This window comes from Oncorhynchus mykiss, chromosome 18, assembly GCF_057628025.1.
Source record: "Oncorhynchus mykiss isolate SJ-2025 chromosome 18, ASM5762802v1, whole genome shotgun sequence".
NCBI lineage: Eukaryota > Metazoa > Chordata > Actinopteri > Salmoniformes > Salmonidae > Oncorhynchus > Oncorhynchus mykiss.
Genome location: NC_143039.1, coordinates 7,000,001 through 7,025,363, shown reverse-complemented (window position 1 = coordinate 7,025,363; position 25,363 = coordinate 7,000,001). Strand labels below are relative to the sequence as shown.

Genomic DNA, 25,363 nt, shown 5'->3' with positions numbered 1-25,363 from the left:
AGAGTGTGCAAAGCTGTCATCAAGGCAAAGGGTGGCTACTTTGAAGAATTTCAAATATAAAATATGTCTTCACTATTATTCTACAATGTAGAAAATAGTAAAAAATAAAGAAAAACCCTTGAATGAGTAGGTGTATACGATTTGTACCCGTATCTATTCCAAAATCTTCGGGTCTCAATTTTGCTTGATGTTAGGGAGGGGAACTGAGTTTAAAATAGCCAAGGAGAAGGGGGTAAATTATAAGACACGGACACGTCTAAAGAAAAACACGAATTAAATTGACATTTCGGCGTCAACCGTTTGCTTAAATTGATTTAATTCTGATTTATTTATGAAATGTTTAGACGTTTAGTCTCGGGAGAGTTATTTATTCTACAATGGAGACATTCTCAGTCGTCGACATGTCTGAGATTACTGTCGTGCAACTCCGTTGTCGGTCCCGACCGTGGACAGGACCTGTCGAGAGAGGAGCGAACTGTTCCGACCGAACGGGTAAGGTTGGTTCATACGAATACACGAATAGGACCAGCAGAGACAATACGTTTGTGGGTTATTTGTTTCTGCTATTAAACCAGGACAAAATTCACTGTTTGGTTATTTGATCAAATAAATGATTAGATTTGTTAAACTTTTAGTTACACACACGCACACACTCATCAGCCGTCGTCCTGTTTGAATCTAGACGTGTTCCTCAAACTCACAGGTTCTTTCCCGACCGGAGAAACAGAAACGGGTGTGTAAAGTCATATTGGACCGTTTTGACCAACAGTACGGTCAGGAACTTGGCCCCCTATGGCCGTCTGCAAGGTATGTACGCGTTCACCTCGTCCTCGTATCCTTTTATACAGTCTATGCAGCATTACGTGCCAATAACTATATTATAAGTCGTTGTATTACTCTGAACTTAAATCGGATGGGAACTCTGTTGTAGTCTTGTTTCCCAAATGGCACCGTATTCCCCATAGGTCTTGGTCTAAAGTTGTGCAATGCATTCTGGAAGTATTTAGAACACAGATTTTTTTACACATTTTGTTATGTTACAGCCTTTTTCTAAAATGGCTCATCAATCTACACACAATACCCCATGATGACATCACAATACCCCATAATGACATCACAATACCCCATAATGACATCACAATACCCCATAATGACAAAACAGGTTTAGACAGTTTTGCAAATGTATATAAAAAAAAAAAAAAACAACAACCTGAAATCACATTTTTACATAAGTATTCAGACCCTTTACTCAGTACTTTGTTGAAGCACCTTAGGCAGCGATTACAGCCTTGAGTCTTCTTGGGTATGATGCTACAAGCTTGGCACACCTGTATTTGGGGAGTTTCTCCCATTCTTCTCTGCAGATCCTCTCAAGCTCTGTCAGGTTGGATGGGGAACATCGTTGCACAGCTATTTTCAGGTCTCTCCAGAGATGTTTGATCGGGTTCAAGTCCGTGTTCCTGCTGGGACACTCAAGGACATTCAGAGACTTGTCCCGAAGCCACTCCTGCGTTGTCTTGGTTGTGTGCTTAGGGTCGTTGTCCTGTTGGAAGGTGAATCCCCCAGTCTGAGGTCCTGAGCGCTTTGGAGCAGGTTTTCATAAAGGATCTCTCTGTACTTTTCTCCGTTCATCTTTGCCTCGATCCTGACTAGTCTCCCAGTCCCTGCCTCTGAAAAACATCCACACAGCATGATACTGCCACCACCATGCTTCACCATAGGGATGGTGCCAGGTTTCCTCCAGACATGATGCTTGGCATTTAGGCCAAAGAGTTCAATATTGGTTCCATCAGACCAAACAATCTTGTTTGTCATGGTCTGAGTGTCCTTTAGGTGCCTTTTGGAAAACTCCAAGCGTGCTGTCATGTGCCTTTTACTGAGGAGTGGCTTCCGTCTGGCCACTCTACCATAAAGGCCTGATTGGTGGAGTGCTGCAGAGATGGTTGTCCTTCTAGAAAGTTCTTCCATCTCCAAAGAGGAACTCTGGAGCTCTGTTAGAGTGACCATCGGGTTCTTGGTCACCTCCCTGACAAAGAGAAAGGTGTTGTTGAACCCTGGGTGCTGGCAGTATGGAGTGATGCTCAACCTCTTCTCCTCTCCTCCTGTCTCCTACAGGGCTGTGCTGTTGAACCCTGGGTGCTGGCAGTATGGAGTGATGCTCAACCTCTTCTCCTCTCCTCCTGTCTCCTACAGGGCTGTGTTGTTGAACCCTGGGTGCTGGCAGTATGGAGTGATGCTCAACCGTTTTGCTGCGGTGTCAGAGGTCAAACAACGCCTCTTAACTCCTCTCTCCCCCTTCCTCGTCCTACCTCTCCCACCCAGCCTAGCTCCATCCCTCACCCTACCTCTCCCACCCAGCCCAGCTCCATCCCTTACCCCGGTCCTCCTCCTCCCTCCCTGCAGTGTTTCATCCACCCCTCCCCAGTGCGTTACCCCTCTCCTCCTCACCGCCAGGGCCAGTTGAAACCCTACTACCTGATGAACGCTGCCTCCCTGCTGCCTGTCTTAGCCCTGGGGGTAGAGGAGGGGGACAGGGTCCTGGATCTCTGCTCTGCTCCTGGAGGGAAGGCCTTGGCTATACTACAGACTGCTAACCCAGGTCAGGACATGAGCATTACACTGTTAGGGGTTAGGGTGTAGGGGCTAAGGGTGTAGGGGCTAAGGGGTTAGGATGTAGGGGCTAAGGGTGTAGGGGGTTAGGGTGTAGGGGATAAGGGGTTAGGGTGTAAGGGGGCTAATTAGGGTGTAGGGGGCTAATTAGGGTGTAGGGGCTAATTAGGGTGTAGGGGGTTAGGGTGTAAAGGGTTAGGGTGTAGGGGCTAATTAGGGTGTAGGGGGTTAGGGTGTAAAGGGTTAGGGTGTAGGGGCTAAGGGTGTAGAGGGTTAGGGTGTAGGGGGTTAGGGTGTAGGGGCTAAGGGTGTAGAGGGTTAGGGTGTAGGGGCTAAGGGGCTAACCCCTTAAGGGTAGGACTGCTAACCCTGGTCCTGTTAAACTCATTAATGGGCTGTTCCACCCCCCCTGACTGCTAACCCAGGTCCTGTTAAACTCATTAATGGGCTGTTCCACCCCCCCCTGACTGCTAACCCAGGTCCTGTTAAACTCATTAATGGGCTGTTCCACCCCCCCCTGACTGCTAACCCAGGTCCTGTTAAACTCATTAATGGGCTGTTCCATCCCCCCCCCCTGACTGGTTAACACCGTTATATTGATAACTTCAGTCAGTCTTATCTGTCGTTGTGTTCCAGCTCTGTTGTGTTGTAATGAAATGGACCCACACCGACGTGATTGGCTGGCCAAAACCCTGGAATCCTTCATCCCCCAATCGCTGAGCAGCACTGTCACCGTGTCCAATCAGGATGGACGGATCTTTGGGCAGAGTGAAGCCGGAATGTATGACAAGGTGAGGGAAGAAGACACAAGGGCTCCATCTCAGTGTGTCGTGCATCCTATCTCCTTACCTGCTTCCTTCCCAACTGTTTGGTAGAATGCACTGAGATGGAGCGTCTCCTATCTCCTTACCTGCTTCCTTCCTAACCGTATCTATAGGAGACGCTCCATCTCAGTGTGTCGTGCATCCTATCTCCTTACCTGCTTCCTTCCCAACCGTTTGGTAGGAGACGCTCCATCTCAGTGCTCCATCTCAGTGCATCCTATCTCCTTACCTGCTTCCTTCCCATCCGTATTGGTAGGAGACGCTCCCTCCCTTCAGACGGGTTTCCTCCAATGGGTTTTAAGAAGGGGGCTAGGAGACAGGCTGCAAGGAGTCCTGGACTGAGGAAGAGCCATGTTAACCGGTTTGAATTTCTCTGAAGTGAGCGTCTCCAACCTGCAGTTCCAGCAGGGGGCGCTCTTGTTCCTCTGAACGGTCATCAAATAAGATCCTGTTTATTTGGTCACATGCGCGTGGGTTTAGCAGATGTTGTTGCAGGTGTAGAGAAATGCCTGTAAATAACATAACAGCCCAGATCAGTGGAAAGACACACTGCAGCTATTCTGAACGTTTCCTGTTGAAGGACAATATGCCCGTATGAATACAGTAGCGGACTCACACATAACGGTCCCATTTATCTTTGTTTGCAAAATGATATATATATATATATATATATATATATATATATATATATATATATATATATATATATATATATATATATATATATATATTTTTTTTTTTAGACAAGTTAAAATCTCGATAGTGGTCTTAGGCACTGCATCTCCGTGCTAGAGGCGTCACTACAGACCCTGGTTCAATCCCGGGCTGTATCACAACCAGGCCGTGATCTGGAGTCCCATAGGGCGGCGCACAATCTATCTACTTCCTGTCACATGATCTCCTGGATGCCATGTTTGTCTCTGTGTACGGGTTGACATGGAGGTCTTTTATCTACTTCCTGTCACATGATCTCCTGGATGCCATGTTTGTCTCTGTGTACGGGTTGACATGGAGGTCTTTTATCTACTTCCTGTCACATGATCTCCTGGATGCCATGTTTGTCTCTGTGTACGGGTTATAGTCCTCGTTCTGCTCTGTATGTTTTGGGTTTTGCCTTGTACACAAAGTATTGTTGTTGTTGTTGTTGTTGTTGCAGATTTCTGCAGAGTCTCAATAGATTGGGGGTTTGGTCCCATTTTGGTTAGTGAGTGGACTCCAGATTTCTGCAGAGTCTCAATAGATTGGGGGTTTGGTCCCATTTTGGTTAGTGAGTGGACTCCAGATTTCTGCAGAGTCTCAATAGATTGGGGGTTTTTGTCCCATTTTGGTTAGTGAGTGGACTCCAGATTTCTGCAGAGTCTCAATAGATTGGGGGTTTTGTCCCATTTTGGTTAGTGAGTGGACTCCAGATTTCTGCAGAGTCTCAATAGATTGGGGGTTTTGTCCCATTTTGGTTAGTGAGTGGACTCCAGATTTCTGCAGAGTCTCAATAGATTGGGGTTTTTTGTCCCATTTTGGTTAGTGAGTGGACTCCAGATTTCTGCAGAGTCTCAATAGATTGGGGGTTTGGTCCCATTTTGGTTAGTGAGTGGACTCCAGATTTCTGCAGAGTCTCAATAGATTGGGGGTTTTTGTCCCATTTTGGTTAGTGAGTGGACTCCAGATTTCTGCAGAGTCTCAATAGATTGGGGGTTTTGTCCCATTTTGGTTAGTGAGTGGACTCCAGATTTCTGCAGAGTCTCAATAGATTGGGGGTTTTGTCCCATTTTGGTTAGTGAGTGGACTCCAGATTTCTGCAGAGTCTCAATAGATTGGGGGTTTTGTCCCATTTTGGTTAGTGAGTGGACTCCAGATTTCTGCAGAGTCTCAATAGATTGGGGGTTTTTGTCCCATTTTGGTTAGTGAGTGGACTCCAGATTTCTGCAGAGTCTCAATAGATTGGGGGTTTTTGTCCCATGAGTGGACTCCAGATTTCTGCAGAGTCTCAATAGATTGGGGGTTTGGTCCCATTTTGGTTAGTGAGTGGACTCCAGATTTCTGCAGAGTCTCAATAGATTGGGGGTTTTTGTCCCATTTTGGTTAGTGAGTGGACTCCAGATTTCTGCAGAGTCTCAATAGATTGGGGGTTTTGTCCCATTTTGGTTAGTGAGTGGACTCCAGATTTCTGCAGAGTCTCAATAGATTGGGGGTTTTTGTCCCATTTTGGTTAGTGAGTGGACTCCAGATTTCTGCAGAGTCTCAATAGATTGGGGGTTTTTGTCCCATTTTGGTTAGTGAGTGGACTCCAGATTTCTGCAGAGTCTCAATAGATTGGGGGTTTTTGTCCCATTTTGGTTAGTGAGTGGACTCCAGATTTCTGCAGAGTCTCAATAGATTGGGGGTTTGGTCCCATTTTGGTTAGTGAGTGGACTCCAGATTTCTGCAGAGTCTCAATAGATTGGGGGTTTTTGTCCCATTTTGGTTAGTGAGTGGACTCCAGATTTCTGCAGAGTCTCAATAGATTGGGGGTTTGGTCCCATTTTGGTTAGTGAGTGGACTCCAGATTTCTGCAGAGTCTCAATAGATTGGGGGTTTTGTCCCATTTTGGTTAGTGAGTGGACTCCAGATTTCTGCAGAGTCTCAATAGATTGGGGGTTTTTGTTCCATTTTGGTTAGTGAGTGGACTCCAGATTTCTGCAGAGTCTCAATAGATTGGGGGTTTGGTCCCATTTTGGTTAGTGAGTGGACTCCAGATTTCTGCAGAGTCTCAATAGATTGGGGGTTTTTGTCCCATTTTGGTTAGTGAGTGGACTCCAGATTTCTGCAGAGTCTCAATAGATTGGGGGTTTGGTCCCATTTTGGTTAGTGAGTGGACTCCAGATTTCTGCAGAGTCTCAATAGATTGGGGGTTTTTGTCCCATTTTGGTTAGTGAGTGGACTCCAGATTTCTGCAGAGTCTCAATAGATTGGGGGTTTTGTCCCATTTTGGTTAGTGAGTGGACTCCAGATTTCTGCAGAGTCTCAATAGATTGGGGGTTTTTGTCCCATTTTGGTTAGTGAGTGGACTCCAGATTTCTGCAGAGTCTCAATAGATTGGGGGTTTTTGTCCCATTTTGGTTAGTGAGTGGACTCCAGATTTCTGCAGAGTCTCAATAGATTGGGGGTTTGGTCCCATTTTGGTTAGTGAGTGGACTCCAGATTTCTGCAGAGTCTCAATAGATTGGGGGTTTTTGTCCCATTTTGGTTAGTGAGTGGACTCCAGATTTCTGCAGAGTCTCAATAGATTGGGGTTTTTTGTCCCATTTTGGTTAGTGAGTGGACTCCAGATTTCTGCAGAGTCTCAATAGATTGGGGGTTTGGTCCCATTTTGGTTAGTGAGTGGACTCCAGATTTCTGCAGAGTCTCAATAGATTGGGGGTTTGGTCCCATTTTGGTTAGTGAGTGGACTCCAGATTTCTGCAGAGTCTCAATAGATTGGGGGTTTTTGTCCCATTTTGGTTAGTGAGTGGACTCCAGATTTCTGCAGAGTCTCAATAGATTGGGGGTTTGGTCCCATTTTGGTTAGTGAGTGGACTCCAGATTTCTGCAGAGTCTCAATAGATTGGGGTTTTTGTCCCATTTTGGTTAGTGAGTGGACTCCAGATTTCTGCAGAGTCTCAATAGATTGGGGGTTTGGTCCCATTTTGGTTAGTGAGTGGACTCCAGATTTCTGCAGAGTCTCAATAGATTGGGGGTTTTGTCCCATTTTGGTTAGTGAGTGGACTCCAGATTTCACAACCACAGAGGGAAAATCAGTTTTGCCAGATCCTAATTGGGAGGTTGAGTTTTCAAGTTCCATTTCGATGGCATAGAAGATGTTTCACAGCCTTTTTTAATTTAACTAGACAAGTCAGTTAAAACAAGTTCTTATTTACAATTACGGCCTAGGAACAGTGGGTTAACTGGCCTAGGAACAGTGGGTTAACTGGTCTAGGAACAGTCGGTTAACTGGTCTAGTGGGTTAACTGGTCTAGGAACAGTGGGTTAACTGGTCTAGGAACAGTGGGTTAACTGGTCTAGGAACAGTGGGTTAACTGGTCTAGGAACAGTGGGTTAACTGGTCTAGGAACAGTGGGTTAACTGGTCTAGGAACAGTGGGTTAACTGGTCTAGGAACAGTGGGTTAACTGGTCTAGGAACAGTGGGTTAACTGGTCTAGGAACAGTGGGTTAACTGGTCTAGGAACAGTGGGTTAACTGGTCTAGGAACAGTGGGGTTAACTGGTCTAGGAACAGTGAGTTAACTGGTCTAGGAACAGTGGGTTAACTGGTCTAGGAACAGTGGGTTAACTGGTCTAGGAACAGTGGGTTAACTGCAGTGTTGATGTTTATGCCGAGGTAGGTATAATTATTTGTGTGCTCTGTCTCCCTCCCCTCTCTTCACTCCCCCCTGCCTCTCTTCCTCTCTCCCCCTGCCTCTCTTTCTCTCGCTCCGCCCTGCCTCTGTCTCTTATCTCCTCTCCCACAGAGGGCTATAGGATTAGCTCTTGTTCTCCTCTGTGGCACTCATTAGCGTTGTCTCACTGACTGGAGAGGCCCTGTGGAGGAGAGGAGCCCACGCCTCTACCCACCGGAGGAAAACCCATCCTATCTCATCCCCCCTCAGCAGCTAGCATCACACGTCACTTAGCATCACATAGAGACTCTACATTACAGTCATCCTCTCTCTGCTCTGTTCTCTCTCTCTCTTCTCTCTCTGTTGCTCTCTTCTCTCTCTCTCCTCTTTTCTCTCCTCTGTTCTCTCCTCTTTTCTCTCCTCTCTTTTCTCTTTCCTCTTTTCTCTCCTCTGTTCTCTCTCTCTCTCTCTCTCTCTCTGTTGCTCTGTTCTGTTCTCTGTTCTCTCTCCTCTGTTCTCTCCTCTCCCCTCTGTTCTCTCCTCTCTGTTCTCTCTCCTCTCTGTTCTCTCTCCTCTCTGTTCTCTCTTTTCTCTCTCCTCTGTTCTATTCTCTCCTCTCTGTTCTCTCCTCTCCTCTCTGTTCTCTCTCCTCTGTTCTCTCTTCTCCCTCTCTCCTTCCTCCCTCCCAGGTTCTGCTGGATGCTCCATGTTCTAATGATCGTAGCTGGCTGTTCTCTGGACCAGGAGGGGAGCAGCATGGAGCTGGGAGGCTGAGGGAGAGGGCCAGGCTGCCCACACTACAGACACAACTGCTCAGGTATGAATTCATGCTTTAATTATGAAATCAGCTTGGCAATATACAGACATACCTGGCCTACATACAGACATACCTGGCCTACATACAGACATACCTGGCCTACATACAGACATACCTGGCCCACAAATAGACATACCTGGCCTACATACAGACATACCTGGCCCACATACAGACATACCTGGCCCACATACAGACATACCTGGCCTACATACAGACATACCTGGCCTACATACAGACATACCTGGCCTACATACAGACATACCTGGCCTACATACAGACATACCTGGCCTACATACAGACATACCTGGCCTACATACAGACATACCTGGCCCACATCCAGACATGCCTGGCCCACATCCAGACATACCTGGCCTACATCCAGACACACCTGGCCTACATCCAGACACACCTGGCCTACATCCAGACACACCTGGCCTACATCCAGACATACCTGGCCCACATACAGACATACCTGGCCCATACACAGACATATCTGGCCCACATCCAGACATATCTGGCCCACATCCAGACATATCTGGCCTACATACAGACATACCTGGTCTACATACAGACATACCTGGCCTACATACCTGGCCCACATCCAGACATACCTGGCCCACATCCAGACATACTTGGCCTACATCCAGACATACCTGGCCCACATCCAGACATACCTGGCCCACGTCCAGACATACCTGGCCTACATACAGACATACCTGGCCCACATCCAGACATACCTGGCCTACATACAGACATACCTGGCCCACATCCAGACATACCTGGTCTACATACAGACATACCTGGCCTACATACCTGGCCCACATCCAGACATACCTGGCCCACGTCCAGACATACCTGGCCTACATACAGACATACCTGGCCCACATCCAGACATACCTGGCCCACATCCAGACATACCTGGCCTACATACCTGGCCCACATACAGACATACCTGGCCTACATACAGACATACCTGGCTTACATACAGACATACCTGGCCCACATCCAGACATACCTGGCCCACATCCAGACATACCTGGCCCACATCCAGACATACCTGGCCTACATACAGACATACCTGGTCTACATACAGACATACCTGGCCCACATACAGACATACCTGGCCCACATACAGATATACCTGGCCTACATACAGACATACCTGGCCTAAATACAGACATACCTGGCCTACATACAGACATACCTGGCCTACATACAGACATATCTGGCCTACATACAGACATACCTGGCCTACATACCTGGCCTACATACCTGGTCTACATACCTGGCCTACATACAGACATACCTGGCCTACATACAGACATACCTGGCCTACCTCCAGACATACCTGGCCCACATACAGACATACCTGGCCCACATACAGACATACCTGGTCTACATACAGACATACCTGGTCTACATACAGACATACCTGGCCTACATACAGACATACCTGGCCTACATACCTGGCCTACCTCCAGACATACCTGGCCTACATCCAGACATACCTGGCCCACATACAGACATACCTGGCCTACATACAGACATACCTGGCCTACATACAGACATACCTGGTCTACATACAGACATACCTGGCCTACATACAGACATACCTGGCCCACATACAGACATACCTGGCCCACATACAGACATACCTGGCCTACATACAGACATACCTGGCCCACATGCAGACATACCTGGCCCACATACAGACATACCTGGCCCACATACAGACATACCTGGCCTACATACAGACATACCTGGTCTACATACAGACATACCTGGCCCACATCCAAACATACCTGGCCTACATACAGACATACCTGGTCTACATACAGACATACCTGGCCTACATACAGACATACCTGGTCTACATACAGACATACCTGGCCTACATACAGACATACCTGGCCTGCATACAGACATACCTGGTCTACATACAGACATACCTGGCCTACATACAGACATACCTGGTCTACATACAGACATACCTGGCCTACATACAGACATACCTGGTCTACATACAGACATACCTGGTCTACATACAGACATACCTGGTCTACATACAGACATACCTGGCCCACATACAGACATACCTGGCCCACATACAGACATACCTGGCCCACATACAGACATACATGCAGACATACCTGGCCCACATGCAGACATACCTGGCCCACATGCAGACATACCTGGCCCACATCCAGACATACCTGGCCCACATCCAGACATACCTGGCCTACATACAGACATACCTGGCCCACATCCAGACATACCTGGCCTACATACAGACATACCTGGTCTACATGCAGACATACCTGGCCCACATGCAGACATACCTGGCCCACATGCAGACATACCTGGCCCACATCCAGACATACCTGGCCTACATACAGACATACCTGGCCTACATACAGACATACCTGGCCTACATACAGACATACCTGGTCTACATACAGACATACCTGGTCTACATACAGACATACCTGGCCTACATACAGACATACCTGGCCTACATACAGACATACCTGGCCTACATACAGACATACCTGGCCCACATGCAGACATACCTGGCCCACATCCAGACATACCTGGCCCACATCCAGACATACCTGGCCTACATACAGACATACCTGGCCTACATACAGACATACCTATCCCTTTTCCACTGTGGGGTTCTACACCAGAGTTTTGTGTTTCTACCTCTGAGGCCGGGGGTTTAAAAACAGTCCTGGGCCAGGCCTATGTTGACCTTTAACCTGAAATCAATCCACAGCCCTCTCCTCCAGCTGCTACTGATCTGTCTCATCACATCCTGTCTGTTCCCCAGGTCTGCGCTGGCTGCGTTGCGTCCGGGGGGCGTGGCCGTCTACTCCACCTGCACGTTGTCCCGCTCTGAGAACCAGGAAGTGGTGGAGGCGGTCCTAAACACCTGTCCAGGGGTGGAGCTTCAAGACCTGGAGGAGGAGCTAGCCCTTCCGCTCCAGGAACACTTCACCTTCACCCCGTTAGGCCACACCCCCTCGTTAGGCCTCCTTGTGGTTCCACAGCAGGGTCAGACCTGGGGGCCCATGTTCCTGTCGCGCATCAAGAGGATTCACTGATTGGTTGATTGACTCGCTGACTTCCTGTCACGCATCAAGAGGTACTGCCTGCCTGACTGGTCGGTTGGTTGATTTTCTCGCTGACTTCCTGTCACGCATCAAGAGGACTCGCTGACTTCCTGTCACGTATCAAGAGGACGAACTGACTGAGCATGTCAGACGCTGAGGCTGGTCTTCGATGGATTCCACAATGCAACATGTTTTCATGTGACGGCTACTGCTAACGAGCTAACTCTCTAGGGCTGTGTTCCAAATGCCACTCTATATATAGCACACACAAGTAGTGCACTATATAGGGAATAGGGTGCTATTTAGGAAGCACCCTTTGTCTCACACGCTCTTTGCCCATGTTCCTATCTGGCATCAAGAAGACCCACTGAACTCTTAAATAAAGGTTACATAAAATAAAGAATAAATCCCAATGACCTCTGAATACCCACAACAGTTGCTGATACAAAGAAGCAGAGGCGGCTGCTGATTTGGCTGAATACTCGAGGTGCATTATGGTTTGAATTGTCAACAAAGCAGCATGACAGAAATATGAGGCCAAGTTTTCAAACCTCCTGTAGTTTCTTTGAGAATATATATATACATATAAAACGATCTTTGCACGATCCTATTTCACTTTTGCACGTTAAAAACCGAACGACCACATCTGCACATGCTGCCGTTGTCTTGAACAGATTAGATGATGCTACTTAGGAGGAGCAGCTCCTGATGAACGGGTACACCAGGGAGAACGCAACAAGCATGTAGATACAATAAACTGAAAACACATTATCTAACTGGGGATAGCTAGCTAACATAATGTCACTGAGCATTATCTAACTGGGGATAGCTAGCTAACATAATGTCACTGAGCATTATCTAACTGGGGATAGCTAGCTAACATAATGTCACAGAGCAGTATCTAACTGGGGATAGCTAGCTAACATAATGTCACAGAGCAGTATCTAACTGGGGATAGCTAGCTAACATAATGTCACAGAGCAGTATCTAACTGGGGATAGCTAGCTAACGTAATATCACAAAGCGTTATCTAACTGGGGATAGCTAGCTAACGTAATATCACAAAGCATTATCTAACTGGGGATAGCTAGCTAATATGTCACAGAGCATTATCTAACTGGGGATAGCTAGCTAACATAATGACAGAGCATTATCTAACTGGGGACAGCTAGCTAACATGTCACTGAGCATTATCTAACTCGAGATAGCTAGCTAATATGTCACAGAGCATTATCTAACTGGGGATAGCTAGCTAATATGTCACAGAGCATTATCTAACTGGGGACAGCTAGCTAATATGTCACAGAGCATTGTAATGTGACAGAGCAGGTAACTTTCATTCTGAGATAACTTAATGTCAGATATTAGTTTAGAAAGACTTGACATTGGCATGGGAGTTAACTAGCTACCAGCTGCTTATTAAAAGGTAGACAACTGGTTAATTTGACCCCAAAATCGCCCAAACTGTTTCTCAAAATTAGCGTAGCTGGCTAATTAATTTAATCATGCGTTGATGGTTTTATGTTGTTTTAGTCCCCACAACTTGTCGTCCAGTTTATCAGGGTCCAAGGCTCACATGATTGTTCGTGGTTATTTATTTCAATTAAGTTATTTACAATTCGCTCTGTTGCTTTAGCACAATCTACTTGAGTAGATCTAGTCACCCCTGAGGGGCCCCCGTGTTAAGGATCAGCGTGTCAGATACCCTTACCACCTGAGGACGGCCCGTCAGGAAGTCCAGGATCCAGTTGCAGAGGGAAGTGTTTATTCCCAGGGTCCTTAGCTTAGTGAAGAGCTTTGTGAGCAGTATGGTGTTGAACGCTGAGCTGTAGTCAATGAACAGCATTCTCACGTAGGTGTTCCTTTTGTCCAGGTGGGAAAGGGCAGTGTGGAGTGCCGATTTAGATTGTGTCATCTGTGGATCTGTTGGGGCGGTATGTGAATTGGAGTGGGTCTAGGATTTCCGAGATGTTGTTGATGTGAGCCATGACCAGCCTTTCAAAGCACTTCATGGCTACAGACGTGAGTGCTACGGGGCAGTAATCATTTAGACAGGTTACCTTAGTTTTCTTGGGCACAGGGACTATGGTGGTCTGCTTGAAACATGTAGGTATTACAGACTCAGTCAGGGAGAGGTTGAACATGTCAGTGAAGACACTTGTCAGTTGGTCTGCACATGCTCTGAGTACAAGTCCTGGTAATCCGTCTGGCCCCGCGGATTTATGAATGTTGACCTGTTTAAAGATCTTGCTCACATCAGCTACGGAGAGCGTGATCACACAGTTGTCCGGAACAGCTGGTGCTCTCATGCATGCTTCAGTGTTGCTTGCCTCGAAGCAAGGTCTTGCCTGGTAGGCTTGGGTATTGTTAGTTGGATTTATCTGTTAATTGAATGATTAGAATATTCCGCCCTGAAACATAATTGTATGAAATTGATTAGAATGTATAAAATCATAATCAATAAATGTGTAGTTCTAGTCAGAATTAGGGTAAAACAATATAGCTAATGTTTATCTTTATGGTATTTTAAACACTCGGTGCCGACCTGACTAGAGATTTGGGAGAGAACGGGGAGTACGTCTCAAGGCCAAGGTCTCCCGGCTGGTTAGTGTGACTGTGTGTGCGTAGCAGGACATTGTGTGCTAATGTTAGCGTGAATGTGTGTGCGTATGGTGGTGTGAATGTGTGGGCGTGAGAAGTCAGTATAAAATCAATTGATTTGTATTCTTGACTTCAGAACGTTCTGTGAATAAACCTTTTTGACTCTTTAGCTGGGCCTCCGTCTGTTTCATTCGACCAGGATCTTACACATTCTGGTGTGCAGACTGAGTGGTATAATTAAATTGGGTTATGAACATTGAGAATGTAAAAGGGCACTCCACACTGCCCTTTCCCACCTGGACAAACGGAACACCTACGTGAGAATGCTGTTCATCGACTACAGCTCAGCGTTCAACACCATACTGCTCATCACTAAGCACATTCACACCACCATGTCCTCAAGGCTAATTATGTGTCGAGGAAATGTTTGGTCGAGTTGCATTGCGACACACATTTCAGTTTCGTATTTAAATGCAGTAATTTACCATTTTTGCAATCCTCCCAGTGGATGCGATGTTCAGGTGCACATGAACACTACTGAGGAGAAATACGTGTGTTTAGTTCCGTGTTGTAATCTGTCATGTGTTTTGAAGTGGGCGTGTCTCGGAGCTCCATGTCATGTCCGTGCGTCATGGGAACGGCTGCCCGGGCTCCTAATTGAGTAATACGTCTGAATGAACATGTAAATGTGGGTATAATGAAGGTATGTCAAGTGATTTAATATGTCATGTTTGGGTAAAGAGTAACATGGTTAATGGTATGGTCCATAGGTAGGGGACAGAGGTATAAAATAACCAGTGGTTATTGGTATGGTCCATAGGTAGGGGCCAGAGGTATAAAATAACCAGTGGTTATTGGTATGGTCCATAGGGAGGGGACAGAGGTATAAAGTAACCTGTGGTTAATGGTATGGTCCATAGGTAGGGGCCAGAGGTATAAAATAACCAGTGGTTATTGGTATGGTCCATAGGGAGGGGCCAGAGGTATAAAGATACAGTGGGGCAAAAAAGTATTTAGTCAGCCACCAATTGTGCATGTTCTCCCACTTAAAAAGATGAGAGAGGCATCTTGACGGTGATCCTGAAGATTGATGGATGGAGAAACATGAGGGAGTCAGGCAGAGAGGTGTCAGGATGGTTACAAATGTTTCAGCAGGAAGAGAGAGAGTCCTTGAACTCACCTGTCAAAACGAATTTAATATAGGTTTGTTTCAGCAGTAAGATTGGATCAGCAGTAGGGTTGGATCAGCAGTAGGGTTGGATCAGCAGTAGGGTTGGATCAGCAGTAGGGTTGGATCAGCAGTAGGGTTGGATCAGCAGTAGGGTTGGATCAGCAGTAGGGTTGGATCAGCAGTAGGGTTGGATCAGCAGTAGGGTTGGATCAGCAGTAGGGTTGGATCAGCAGTAGGGTTGGATCAGCAGTAGGGTTGGATCAGCAGTAGGGTTGGATCAGCTGTAGGATTGGATCAGCAGTAGGGTTGGATCAGCAGTAGGGTTGGATCAGCTGTAGGATTGGATCAGCAGTAGGGTTGGATCAGCTGTAGGGTTGGATCAGCAGTAGGGTTGGATCAGCAGTAGGATTGGATCAGCTGTAGGATTGGATCAGCAGTAGGGTTGGATCAGCAGTAGGGTTGGATCAGCAGTAGGGTTGGATCAGCAGTAGGGTTGGATCAGCAGTAGGGTTGGATCAGCAGTAGGGTTGGATCAGCAGTAGGGTTGGATCAGCAGTAGGGTTGGATCAGCTGTAGGGTTGGATCAGCAGTAGGGTTGGAACAGCAGCAGGATTGGATCAGCTGTAGGGTTGGATCAGCAGTAGCCTCTCTATCTGAGTCCTTGGCAGACAGACAAGCAGAGAGACAAGCAGACAGACAGGCAGACAAGCAGACAGACAGGCAGACAAGCAGACAGACAGGCAGACAGACAGACAAGCAGACAGACAGGCAGACAAGCAGACAGACAGGCAGACAAGCAGACAGACAGGCAGACAAGCAGACAGACAGGCAGACAGACAGACAAGCAGACAGACAGGCAGACAAGCAGACAGACAAGCAGACAGACAGGCAGACAAGCAGACAGACAGGCAGACAAGCAGACAGACAGGCAGACAGACAGACAAGCAGACAGACAGGCAGACAAGCAGACAGACAAGCAGACAGACAGACAGACAGGCAGCCAGGTGGAATGTCCTAATGGCTGAAGTGAATGGCCCTTCATTCCCTAGTACTCTGGTAGTGGTGTCATAAACAGGGAATAGGGTGCCATTTGGGACCGCCACTCTGTCTACGTTCATATCCGTCAGTTTGTTCTCAGCGTGTCTCTCGGGCCAGGAGGACACCAGACCTCAGACAGCGTCATCTGAATGTCTCAGTCAAAGGGAGACATTAGATTTTTGAGGATTTTTTTTAAAGCTGAGATTTTACTCCGTTTCGGTCTGGTCTATGTCGCCTAGGCAGTCTGTGTCAAGGAAAGAGCTGATGTAATGAATCACCTGGTCAGTCTGTCAGGAATCACCTGGTCAGTCTATGTCAAGGAAAGAGCTGATGTAATGAATCACCTGGTCAGTCTGTCAGGAATCACCTGGTCAGTCTGTCAGGAATCACCTGGTCAGTCTATGTTAAGGAAAGAGCTGATGTAATGAATCACCTGGTCAGTCTGTCAGGAATCACCTGGTCAGTCTATGTCCAGGAAAGAGCTGATGTAATGAATCACCTGGTCAGTCTGTCAGGAATCACCTGGTCAGTCTATGTCCAGGAAAGAGCTGATGTAGTGAATCACCTGGTCAGTCTATGTTAAGGAAAGAGCTGATGTAATGAATCCCTGCCACTCCCAAAGAGCTCGTTGAGGACCTGCGTAAGTAAGGTATGTCTGAATACCAAATACTGAGAAGTGCTTAAATCAACATGTGTAGGAAAGGTATACTTCTCCTCAGTCTGAATTGGGCCCCTCTATGTCCTACAGCTTGAATACTGAAAGCATGCATTCCAAATGGCACCCTGTACAGTGCATTACTTTAGAACTGAGACCATAGGGCTCTGGTCAAATGCAGTGCACTACATAGAAAGGGGGGCCCATTTGGGACAGAGCCAGAGTTTCACTCATCCTATTCTCCATTTCTCTGTTCGTTTCTCTTTGTCAGTCTCCAGGGTGAGAGCGAGGGACTGTCGGAGAGACGCGCAGACAGCCGCCTCTGTTTCTGGTGGTGGATCATGGGTAATTGAAAGTGGTGTCACAGACGCTTGGCGTTTGACAGCTGTGGAGGTTTGAAGCCTCTGTCATGGCATTTTCCTTTAGTTACCAATTGCTTGTTGTCCACAGAATGCACTCTGTCTCTCGCTGTACCCCCCCCCCCCCCCCACCGCCCACCGCCACCAACCAGGGCTGTCTCACTGTGTTCCCAGCTAGCACGTAACGTTCAGAGAACCATATGTTGCTGAGAGTGTGGTTGTCCTATGTTTTGTTTTTTTGTATAGAACCTTCCCACCACATTCTGGGAAAGGTGCAGGATAGTTACTTGGGTTTGGAACACGCTCGGCACATTTTTACAAATGTTATCAAATAGTTCAGAGGACGTTTAAGAAAACTTTCCATTAAAATAAACATAAAAACCAAGGAAACTTGAGTCATGTTCAGACAACGTTAAAAAAAAAAAAAGTTTATTTAAAAACACACACATTCCATTCTCGGCGTCAACAAAACTCTCTCTATCCTCCAGCTGGTTTAAGCGTGTTCAGGTGTGTTGGCCGCGCCCACTAATTGGCCACACCTGATCTTAATGAGTGTTTGTTCCCTTTGAAATGGGCTTCTGATTGAACAGACTCAAATGAACAGATTCAAATGAACAGACTCAAATGAACAGACTCAAATGAACAGACTCAAATGAACAGACTCAAATGAACAGACTCAAATGAACAGACTCAAATGAACAGACTCAAATGAACAGACTCAAATGAACAGACTCAAGTGAACAGACTCAAATGAACAGACTCAAATGAACAGACTCAAATGGACAGACTCAAATGAACAGACTCAATTGAACAGACTCAAATGGACAGACTCAAATGAACAGACTCAATTGAACAGACTCAAATGAACAGACTCAAATGAACAGACTCAATTGAACAGACTCAAATGAACAGACTCAAATGAACAGAGTCAAATGAACAGACTCAAATGAACAGACTCAAATGAACAGACTCAAATAAACAGACTCAAATGAACAGAGTCAAATGAACAGACTCAAATGAACAGACTCAAATGAACAGACTCAAATGAACAGAGTCAAATGAACAGACTCAAATGAACAGACTCAAATGAACAGAGTCAAATGAACAGACTCAAATGAACAGAGTCAAATGAACAGACTCAAATGAACAGACTCAAATGAACAGAGTCAAATGAACAGAGTCAAATGAACAGACTCAAATGAACAGAGTCAAATGAACAGAGTCAAATGAACAGACTCAAATGGACAGACTCAAATGAACAGAGTCAAATGAACAGAGTCAAATGAACAGAGTCAAATGAACAGACTCAAATGAACAGAGTCAATTGAACAGTGTTGCATGTGTAAAGGAACGTGGCATGCTCGCTGAAGGCTCGAGGCGCGGTGGACTCATTCAATAGATAGATAACAGAATATCATAGGTGGGAATTTTAGTGGTTAGAGCGTTGGACTAGTAACCGAAAAGGTTGCTGGATCGAATCCCCCCGAGCTCACAAGGTAAAAATCTGTCGTTTTGCCGCTCGACACGGCAGTTAACCCACTGTGTGATTAATGCCGAAGGAAAATAATTTCCATGTGTCCTACTTGTGATTGGAGTTGAAAATAGTTGACTCGAAATAAGATGGCAGTTATATATCTTATTGAAACATGAATAAAACCTCCCTGGAAAACATTAAACCAGAGTAAAACCTTCTCAGAACCTATTATCTGACCCTGCTGGTCATCTAGGAACATTTGAACATCTTGGCCATTTTCTGTTATAATGTCCACCCGGCACAGTCAGAAGAGGACTGGCCACCCCACATAGCCTGGTTCCTCTCTACCCAGTACAGCCAGAAGAGGACTGGTCACCCCACATAGCCTGGTTCCTCTCTACCCAGTACAGCCAGTAGAGGACTGGCCACCCCTCATAACCTGGTTCCTCTCTACCTGGTACAGCCAGTAGAGGACTGGCCACCCCTCATAGCCTGGTTCCTCTCTACCCAGTACAGCCAGTAGAGGACTGGTCACCCCTCAGAGCCTGGTTCCTCTCTACCCAGTACAGCCAGAAGAGGACTGGCCACCCCTCATAGCCTGGTTCGTCTCTACCTGGTACAGCCAGTAGAGGACTGGCCACCCCTCATAACCTGGTTCCTCTCTACCTGGTACAGCCAGTAGAGGACTGGCCACCCCTCATAGCCTGGTTCCTCTCTGCCTGGCACAGCCAGTAGAGGACTGGCCACCCCTCATAGCCTGGTTCCTCTCTACCTGCTACAGCCAGAAGAGGACTGGCCACACCTCATAGCCTGGTTCCTCTCTACCTGCTACAGCCAGTAGAGGACTGGCCACCCCTCATAGCCTGGTTCCTCTCTACCTGGTACAGCCAGAAGAGGACTGGCCACCCCACATAGCCCGGTTCCTCTCTGCCAGGCACAGCCAGAAGAGGACTGGCCACCCCTCATAGCCTGGTTCCTCTCTACCCAGTACAGCCAGAAGAGGACTGGCCACCCCTCATAGCGTGGTTCCTCTCTAGGTTTCTTCCTAGGGAGTTTTTCCTAGCCACCGTGCTTCTACACCTGCATTGCTTGCTGTTTGGGGTTTTAGGCTGGGTTTCTGTACAACACTTTGTGACATCAGCTGATGTACGAAGGGCTTTATAAATACATTTGATATGAGAACCTCCCTGGAAAATATTCAACCAGAGTAAAACCTTCCCAGAACCTCCCTGCAACCCAAAAAATGTATGTCTCCAGAACAGGCGAACTGCTCAGTTTCACCCGTCAGGAAACACATGGCTTTGTTCCCACAACCAACGTGAAGCATTAAAAACATACATTGGCACAACTTCAAAGGAACCAAATGTGCTGGGTTATCTCTGGTGTTTCTTCTTGTTTGGTTCTTGAGAAACATCGAGGGCGTAGGACTGTATATAGGACACATTTCAAGGGTGTAGGGCTGTATATAGGACACATCAAGGGTGTAGGACTGTATATAGGACCCATCAAGGGTGTAGGGCTGTATATAGGGCACATCAAGGGTGTAGGGCTGTATATAGGACCCATCAAGGGTGTAGGGCTGTATATAGGACACATCAAGGGTCTAGGGCTGTATATAGGACACATCAAGGGTCTAAGGCTGTATATAGGACACATCAAGGGTCTAGGCCTGTATATAGGACACATCAAGGGTGTAGGGCTGTATATAGGACACATGAAGGGTGTACGGGCTGTATATAGTCATTGAGGACACTCGGTGACAGTATTGTGCTCCTCTGGCTTCCATTCTAAGTGTTCTCTCTTCTCTGAATGAAATCGGTCTCCGGTTTTCATCTCCTCAGGGCTCAGTTGGCTCTCAAGCCATATTATTTTACAGGTTATTTTTCTGGTGATCGGGAAGGGGGAATAGTCCACAGGCTCTCTCCTCCCCCACGTCTCCAACCCCCCCCTCCCCCACGTCTCCAGCCCCCCTCCCCCCACGTCTCCAGCCCCCCTCCCCCCACGTCTCCAATCCCCCCCTCCCCCCACGTCTCCAATCCCCCCCTCCCCCCACGTCTCCAATCCCCCCCCTCCCCCCACGTCTCCAATTCCCCCCCCCCCACGTCTCCAATTCCCCCCTCCCCCAACGTCTCCAGCCCCATCAGTCAATACCCCATCAGTCAATAATACCCCATCAGTCAATAATACCCCATCAGTCAATACCCCATCAGTCAATAATACCCCATCAGTCAATAATACCCCATCAGTCAATACCCCATCAGTCAACAATACCCCATCAGTCAATACCCCATCAGTCAACAATACCCCATCAGTCAACAATACCCCATCAGTCAATAATACCCCATCAGTCAATAATACCCCATCAGTCAATAATACCCCATCAGTCAATACCCCATCAGTCAATAATACCCCATCAGTCAATAATACCCCATCAGTCAATAATACCCCATCAGTCAATAATACCCCATCAGTCAATACCCCATCAGTCAATACCCCATCAGTCAATACTCCCCCATCAGTCAATACCCCATCAGTCAATAATACCCCATCATTCAATAATACCCCATCAGTCAATACCCCATAAGTCAATACTCCCCCATCAGTCAATAATACCCCATCATTCAATAATACCCCATTAGTCAATACCCCATCAGTCAATAATACCCCATCAGTCATCAATACCCCATCAGTCAATACCCCATCAGTCAATAATACCCCATCAGTCAATAATACCCCATCAGTCAATACCCCATCAGTCAATAATACCCCATCAGTCAATAATACCCCATTAGTCAATAATACCCCATCAGTTAATACCCCATCAGTCAACAATACCCCATCAGTCAATACCCCATCAGTCAATAATACCCCATCAGTCAATAATACCCCATCAGTCAATACCCCATCAGTCAATAATACCCCATCAGTCAATACCCCATCAGTCAACAATACACCATCAGTCAATACCCCATCAGTCAACAATACCCCATCAGTCAATACCCCATCAGTCAATAATACCCCATCAGTCAATAATACTCCATCAGTCAATAATACCCCATCAGTCAATAATACCCCATCAGTCATTACCCCATCAGTCAATACCCCATCAGTCAATACTCCCCCATCAGTCAATAATACCCCATCATTCAATAATACCCCATTAGTCAATACCCCATCAGTCAATAATACCCCATCAGTCATCAATACCCCATCAGTCAATACCCCATCAGTCAATAATACCCCATCAGTCAATACCCCATCAGTCAATAATACCCCATCAGTCAATAATACCCCATTAGTCAATAATACCCCATCAGTTAATACCCCATCAGTCAACAATACCCCATCAGTCAATACCCCATCAGTCAATAATACCCCATCAGTCAATAATACCCCATCAGTCAATACCCCATCAGTCAATAATACCCCATCAGTCAATACCCCATCAGTCAACAATACACCATCAGTCAATACCCCATCAGTCAACAATACCCCATCAGTCAATACCCCATCAGTCAATAATACCCCATCAGTCAATAATACCCCATCAGTCAATACCCCATCAGTCAATAATACCCCATTAGTCAATACCCCATCAGTCAACAATACCCCATCAGTCAATACCCCATCAGTCAACAATACCCCATCAGTCAATAATACCCCATCAGTCAATAATACCCCATCAGTCAATAATACCCCATCAGTCAATAATATCCCATCAGTCAATAATACCCCATCAGTCAATAATACCCCATCAGTCAATAATACCCCATCAGTCAATACCCCATCAGTCAATACCCCACCAGTCAATAATACCCCATCAGTCAATAATACCCCATCAGTCAATAATACCCCATCAGTCAATAATACCCCACCAATCAATACCCCATCAGTCAATACCCAATACGTCAGTCAGCTGAGAGAGGAGTTGCACCCCTATGGCACTCTTTGTGTCTCTCTATGTCTGTCTCTCCTCTCTCTATGTCTCTGTCCTCTCTCTCCTATTGCTCTCTCTCTCTCTCTGTCTCTCTCTCTGTCCTCTCTCTCCTATCGCTCTGTCTCTCTGTCCTCTCTCTCTCTGTCCTCTCTATCTCTGTCGGTCTGTCTCTCCTCTCTCTCTCTGTCGGTCTGTCTCTCCTCTCTCTCTGTCCTCTCTCTCTCTGTTGGTCTGTCCCTCTCTGTCCTCTCTCTCTGTCTCTCTGTCCTCTCTCTCTCTGTCAGTCTGTCTCTCCTCTCTCTCTCTGTCGGTCTGTCTCTCCTCTCTCTCTGTCGGTCTCTCTCCTCTCTCTCTCTCTCTCTCTCTCTCTCTCTCTCTCTCTCTCTCTGTCTGTCTCTCCTCTCTCTCTCCTCTCTGTCCGTTCTCTCTCTCTACTCTCTCCCCTCTCTCTCTCCTCTCTGTCCTTTCTCGCTCTCTCCTCTCTCCTCTCTCTCTCTCTCTGTCTCTCCTCTCTCTGTCTCTCTCTGTCTCTCCTCTCTCTCTCTCCTCTCTGTCCTCTCTCTCTCTCCTCTCTCCTCTCTGTCGGTCTGTCTCTCCTCTCTCTCTTTTCGGTGTGTGTGAGCATCCCCACAGTGTTGATTCTTCTCTCACTAATTACCAACCAGCCCAGGAAATAATTGTCTCAAAGTGATGGCATGTAGAGGTCTAATTAACATATCTCCATGGGCTGTCAGAATAGTTCAACTTTTGTTTTGTCTTTTCCCCCACATCTGCAACCCTCGCAGGCTGAGGAAACTAATGCTCTCCCTCCTTCCTTCAGTCTCTGTTTCAGGAGATGCCTGGCAGGCAGGCGGTCGTCAGGGAGACAGATGGTGAGCTTCTCCAAGATCTTCCAACAGCAACACTTCCTCTTCTTCCTCTTCTTCCTCTACTTCCTCTTCTTCCTTTTCTTCCTCTACATCCTCTTCTTCCTCTACTTCCTCTACTTCCTCTTCTTCGTCTACTTCCTCTTCTTCCTTTTCTTCCTCTACTTCCTTTTCTTCCTCTACTTCCTCTTCTTCCTTTTCTTCCTCTACTTCCTCTACTTCCCTTTCTTCCTCTATGTCCTCTACTTCCTTTTCTTCCTCTACTTCCCTTTCTTCCTCTATGTCCTCTACTTCCTTTTCTTCCTCTATGTCCTTTACTTCCTTTTCTTCCTCTTCTTCCTCTACTTCCCTTTCTTCCTCTATGTCCTCTACTTCCTTTTCTTCCTCTACTTCCCTTTCTTCCTCTATGTCCTTTACTTCCTTTTCTTCCTCTACTTCCTCTACTTCCCTTTCTTCCTCTACTTCCTCTACTTCCTTTTCTTCCTCTACTTCCTCTACTTCCCTTTCTTCCTCTACTTCCTCTACTTCCTTTTCTTCCTCTACTTCCTTTTCTTCCTCTACTTCCTCTACTTCCCTTTCTTCCTCTATGTCCTTTACTTCCCTTTCTTCCTCTACTTCCTCTTCTTCCCTTTCTTCCTCTACTTCCTCTACTTCCCTTTCTTCCTCTATGTCCTTTACTTCCTTTTCTTCCTCTACTTCCCTTTCTTCCTCTATGTCCTTTACTTCCTTTTCTTCCTCTACTTCCTCTACTTCCCTTTCTTCCTCGATGTCCTTTACTTCCTTTTCTTCCTCTACTTCCTCTACTTCCCTTTCTTCCTCTATGTCCTTTACTTCCCTTTCTTCCTCTACTTCCTCTACTTCCTTTTCTTCCTCTATGTCCTTTACTTCCCTTTCTTCCTCTATGTCCTTTACTTCCCTTTCTTCCTCTACTTCCTCTACTTCCTTTTCTTCCTCTATGTCCTTTACTTCCCTTTCTTCCTCTATGTCCTTTACTTCCCTTTCTTCCTCTATGTCCTCTACTTCCTTTTCTTCCTCTATGTCCTTTACTTCCCTTTCTTCCTCTATGTCCTTTACTTCCCTTTCTTCCTCTACTTCCTCTACTTCCTTTTCTTCCTCTATGTCCTTTACTTCCCTTTCTTCCTCTATGTCCTTTACTTCCCTTTCTTCCTCTATGTCCTTTACTTCCCTTTCTTCCTCTATGTCCTTTACTTCCCTTTCTTCCTCTACTTCCTCTACTTCCTTTTCTTCCTCTATGTCCTTTACTTCCCTTTCTTCCTCTACTTTCTATACTTCCTCTACTTCCTCTACTCAATATTTATCTATATATTATTATTATTATCAATATTATCAATATATTATTATTATCAATCAGTATTATCAATATTATCAATATATTATTATTATTATCAATATATTATTATTATCAATCAGTATTATCAATATTTATCTATATATTATTATCAATATTATCAATATTTATCTATATATTATTATCAATATTATCAGTATTTATCAATATATTATTATTATTATCAATTATTATTAT

The 25,363-nt window shown here is 46.2% G+C and overlaps 1 protein-coding gene across 1 annotated transcript; it reads left to right on the top strand.

Annotated features, from left to right (window-relative positions):
• Positions 1-188: 188 nt before the first annotated feature.
• LOC110514106 (tRNA (cytosine(34)-C(5))-methyltransferase, mitochondrial) lies at positions 189-14,484 on the top strand. Its single transcript, XM_090207009.1, is given in 7 exon segments — positions 189-492; positions 704-807; positions 2,194-2,276; positions 2,279-2,599; positions 3,247-3,401; positions 8,476-8,603; positions 11,434-14,484. Coding segments are annotated over 7 exon segments (1,221 nt in total). The 5' UTR covers positions 189-336; the 3' UTR covers positions 11,708-14,484.
• Positions 14,485-25,363: the final 10,879 nt, after the last annotated feature.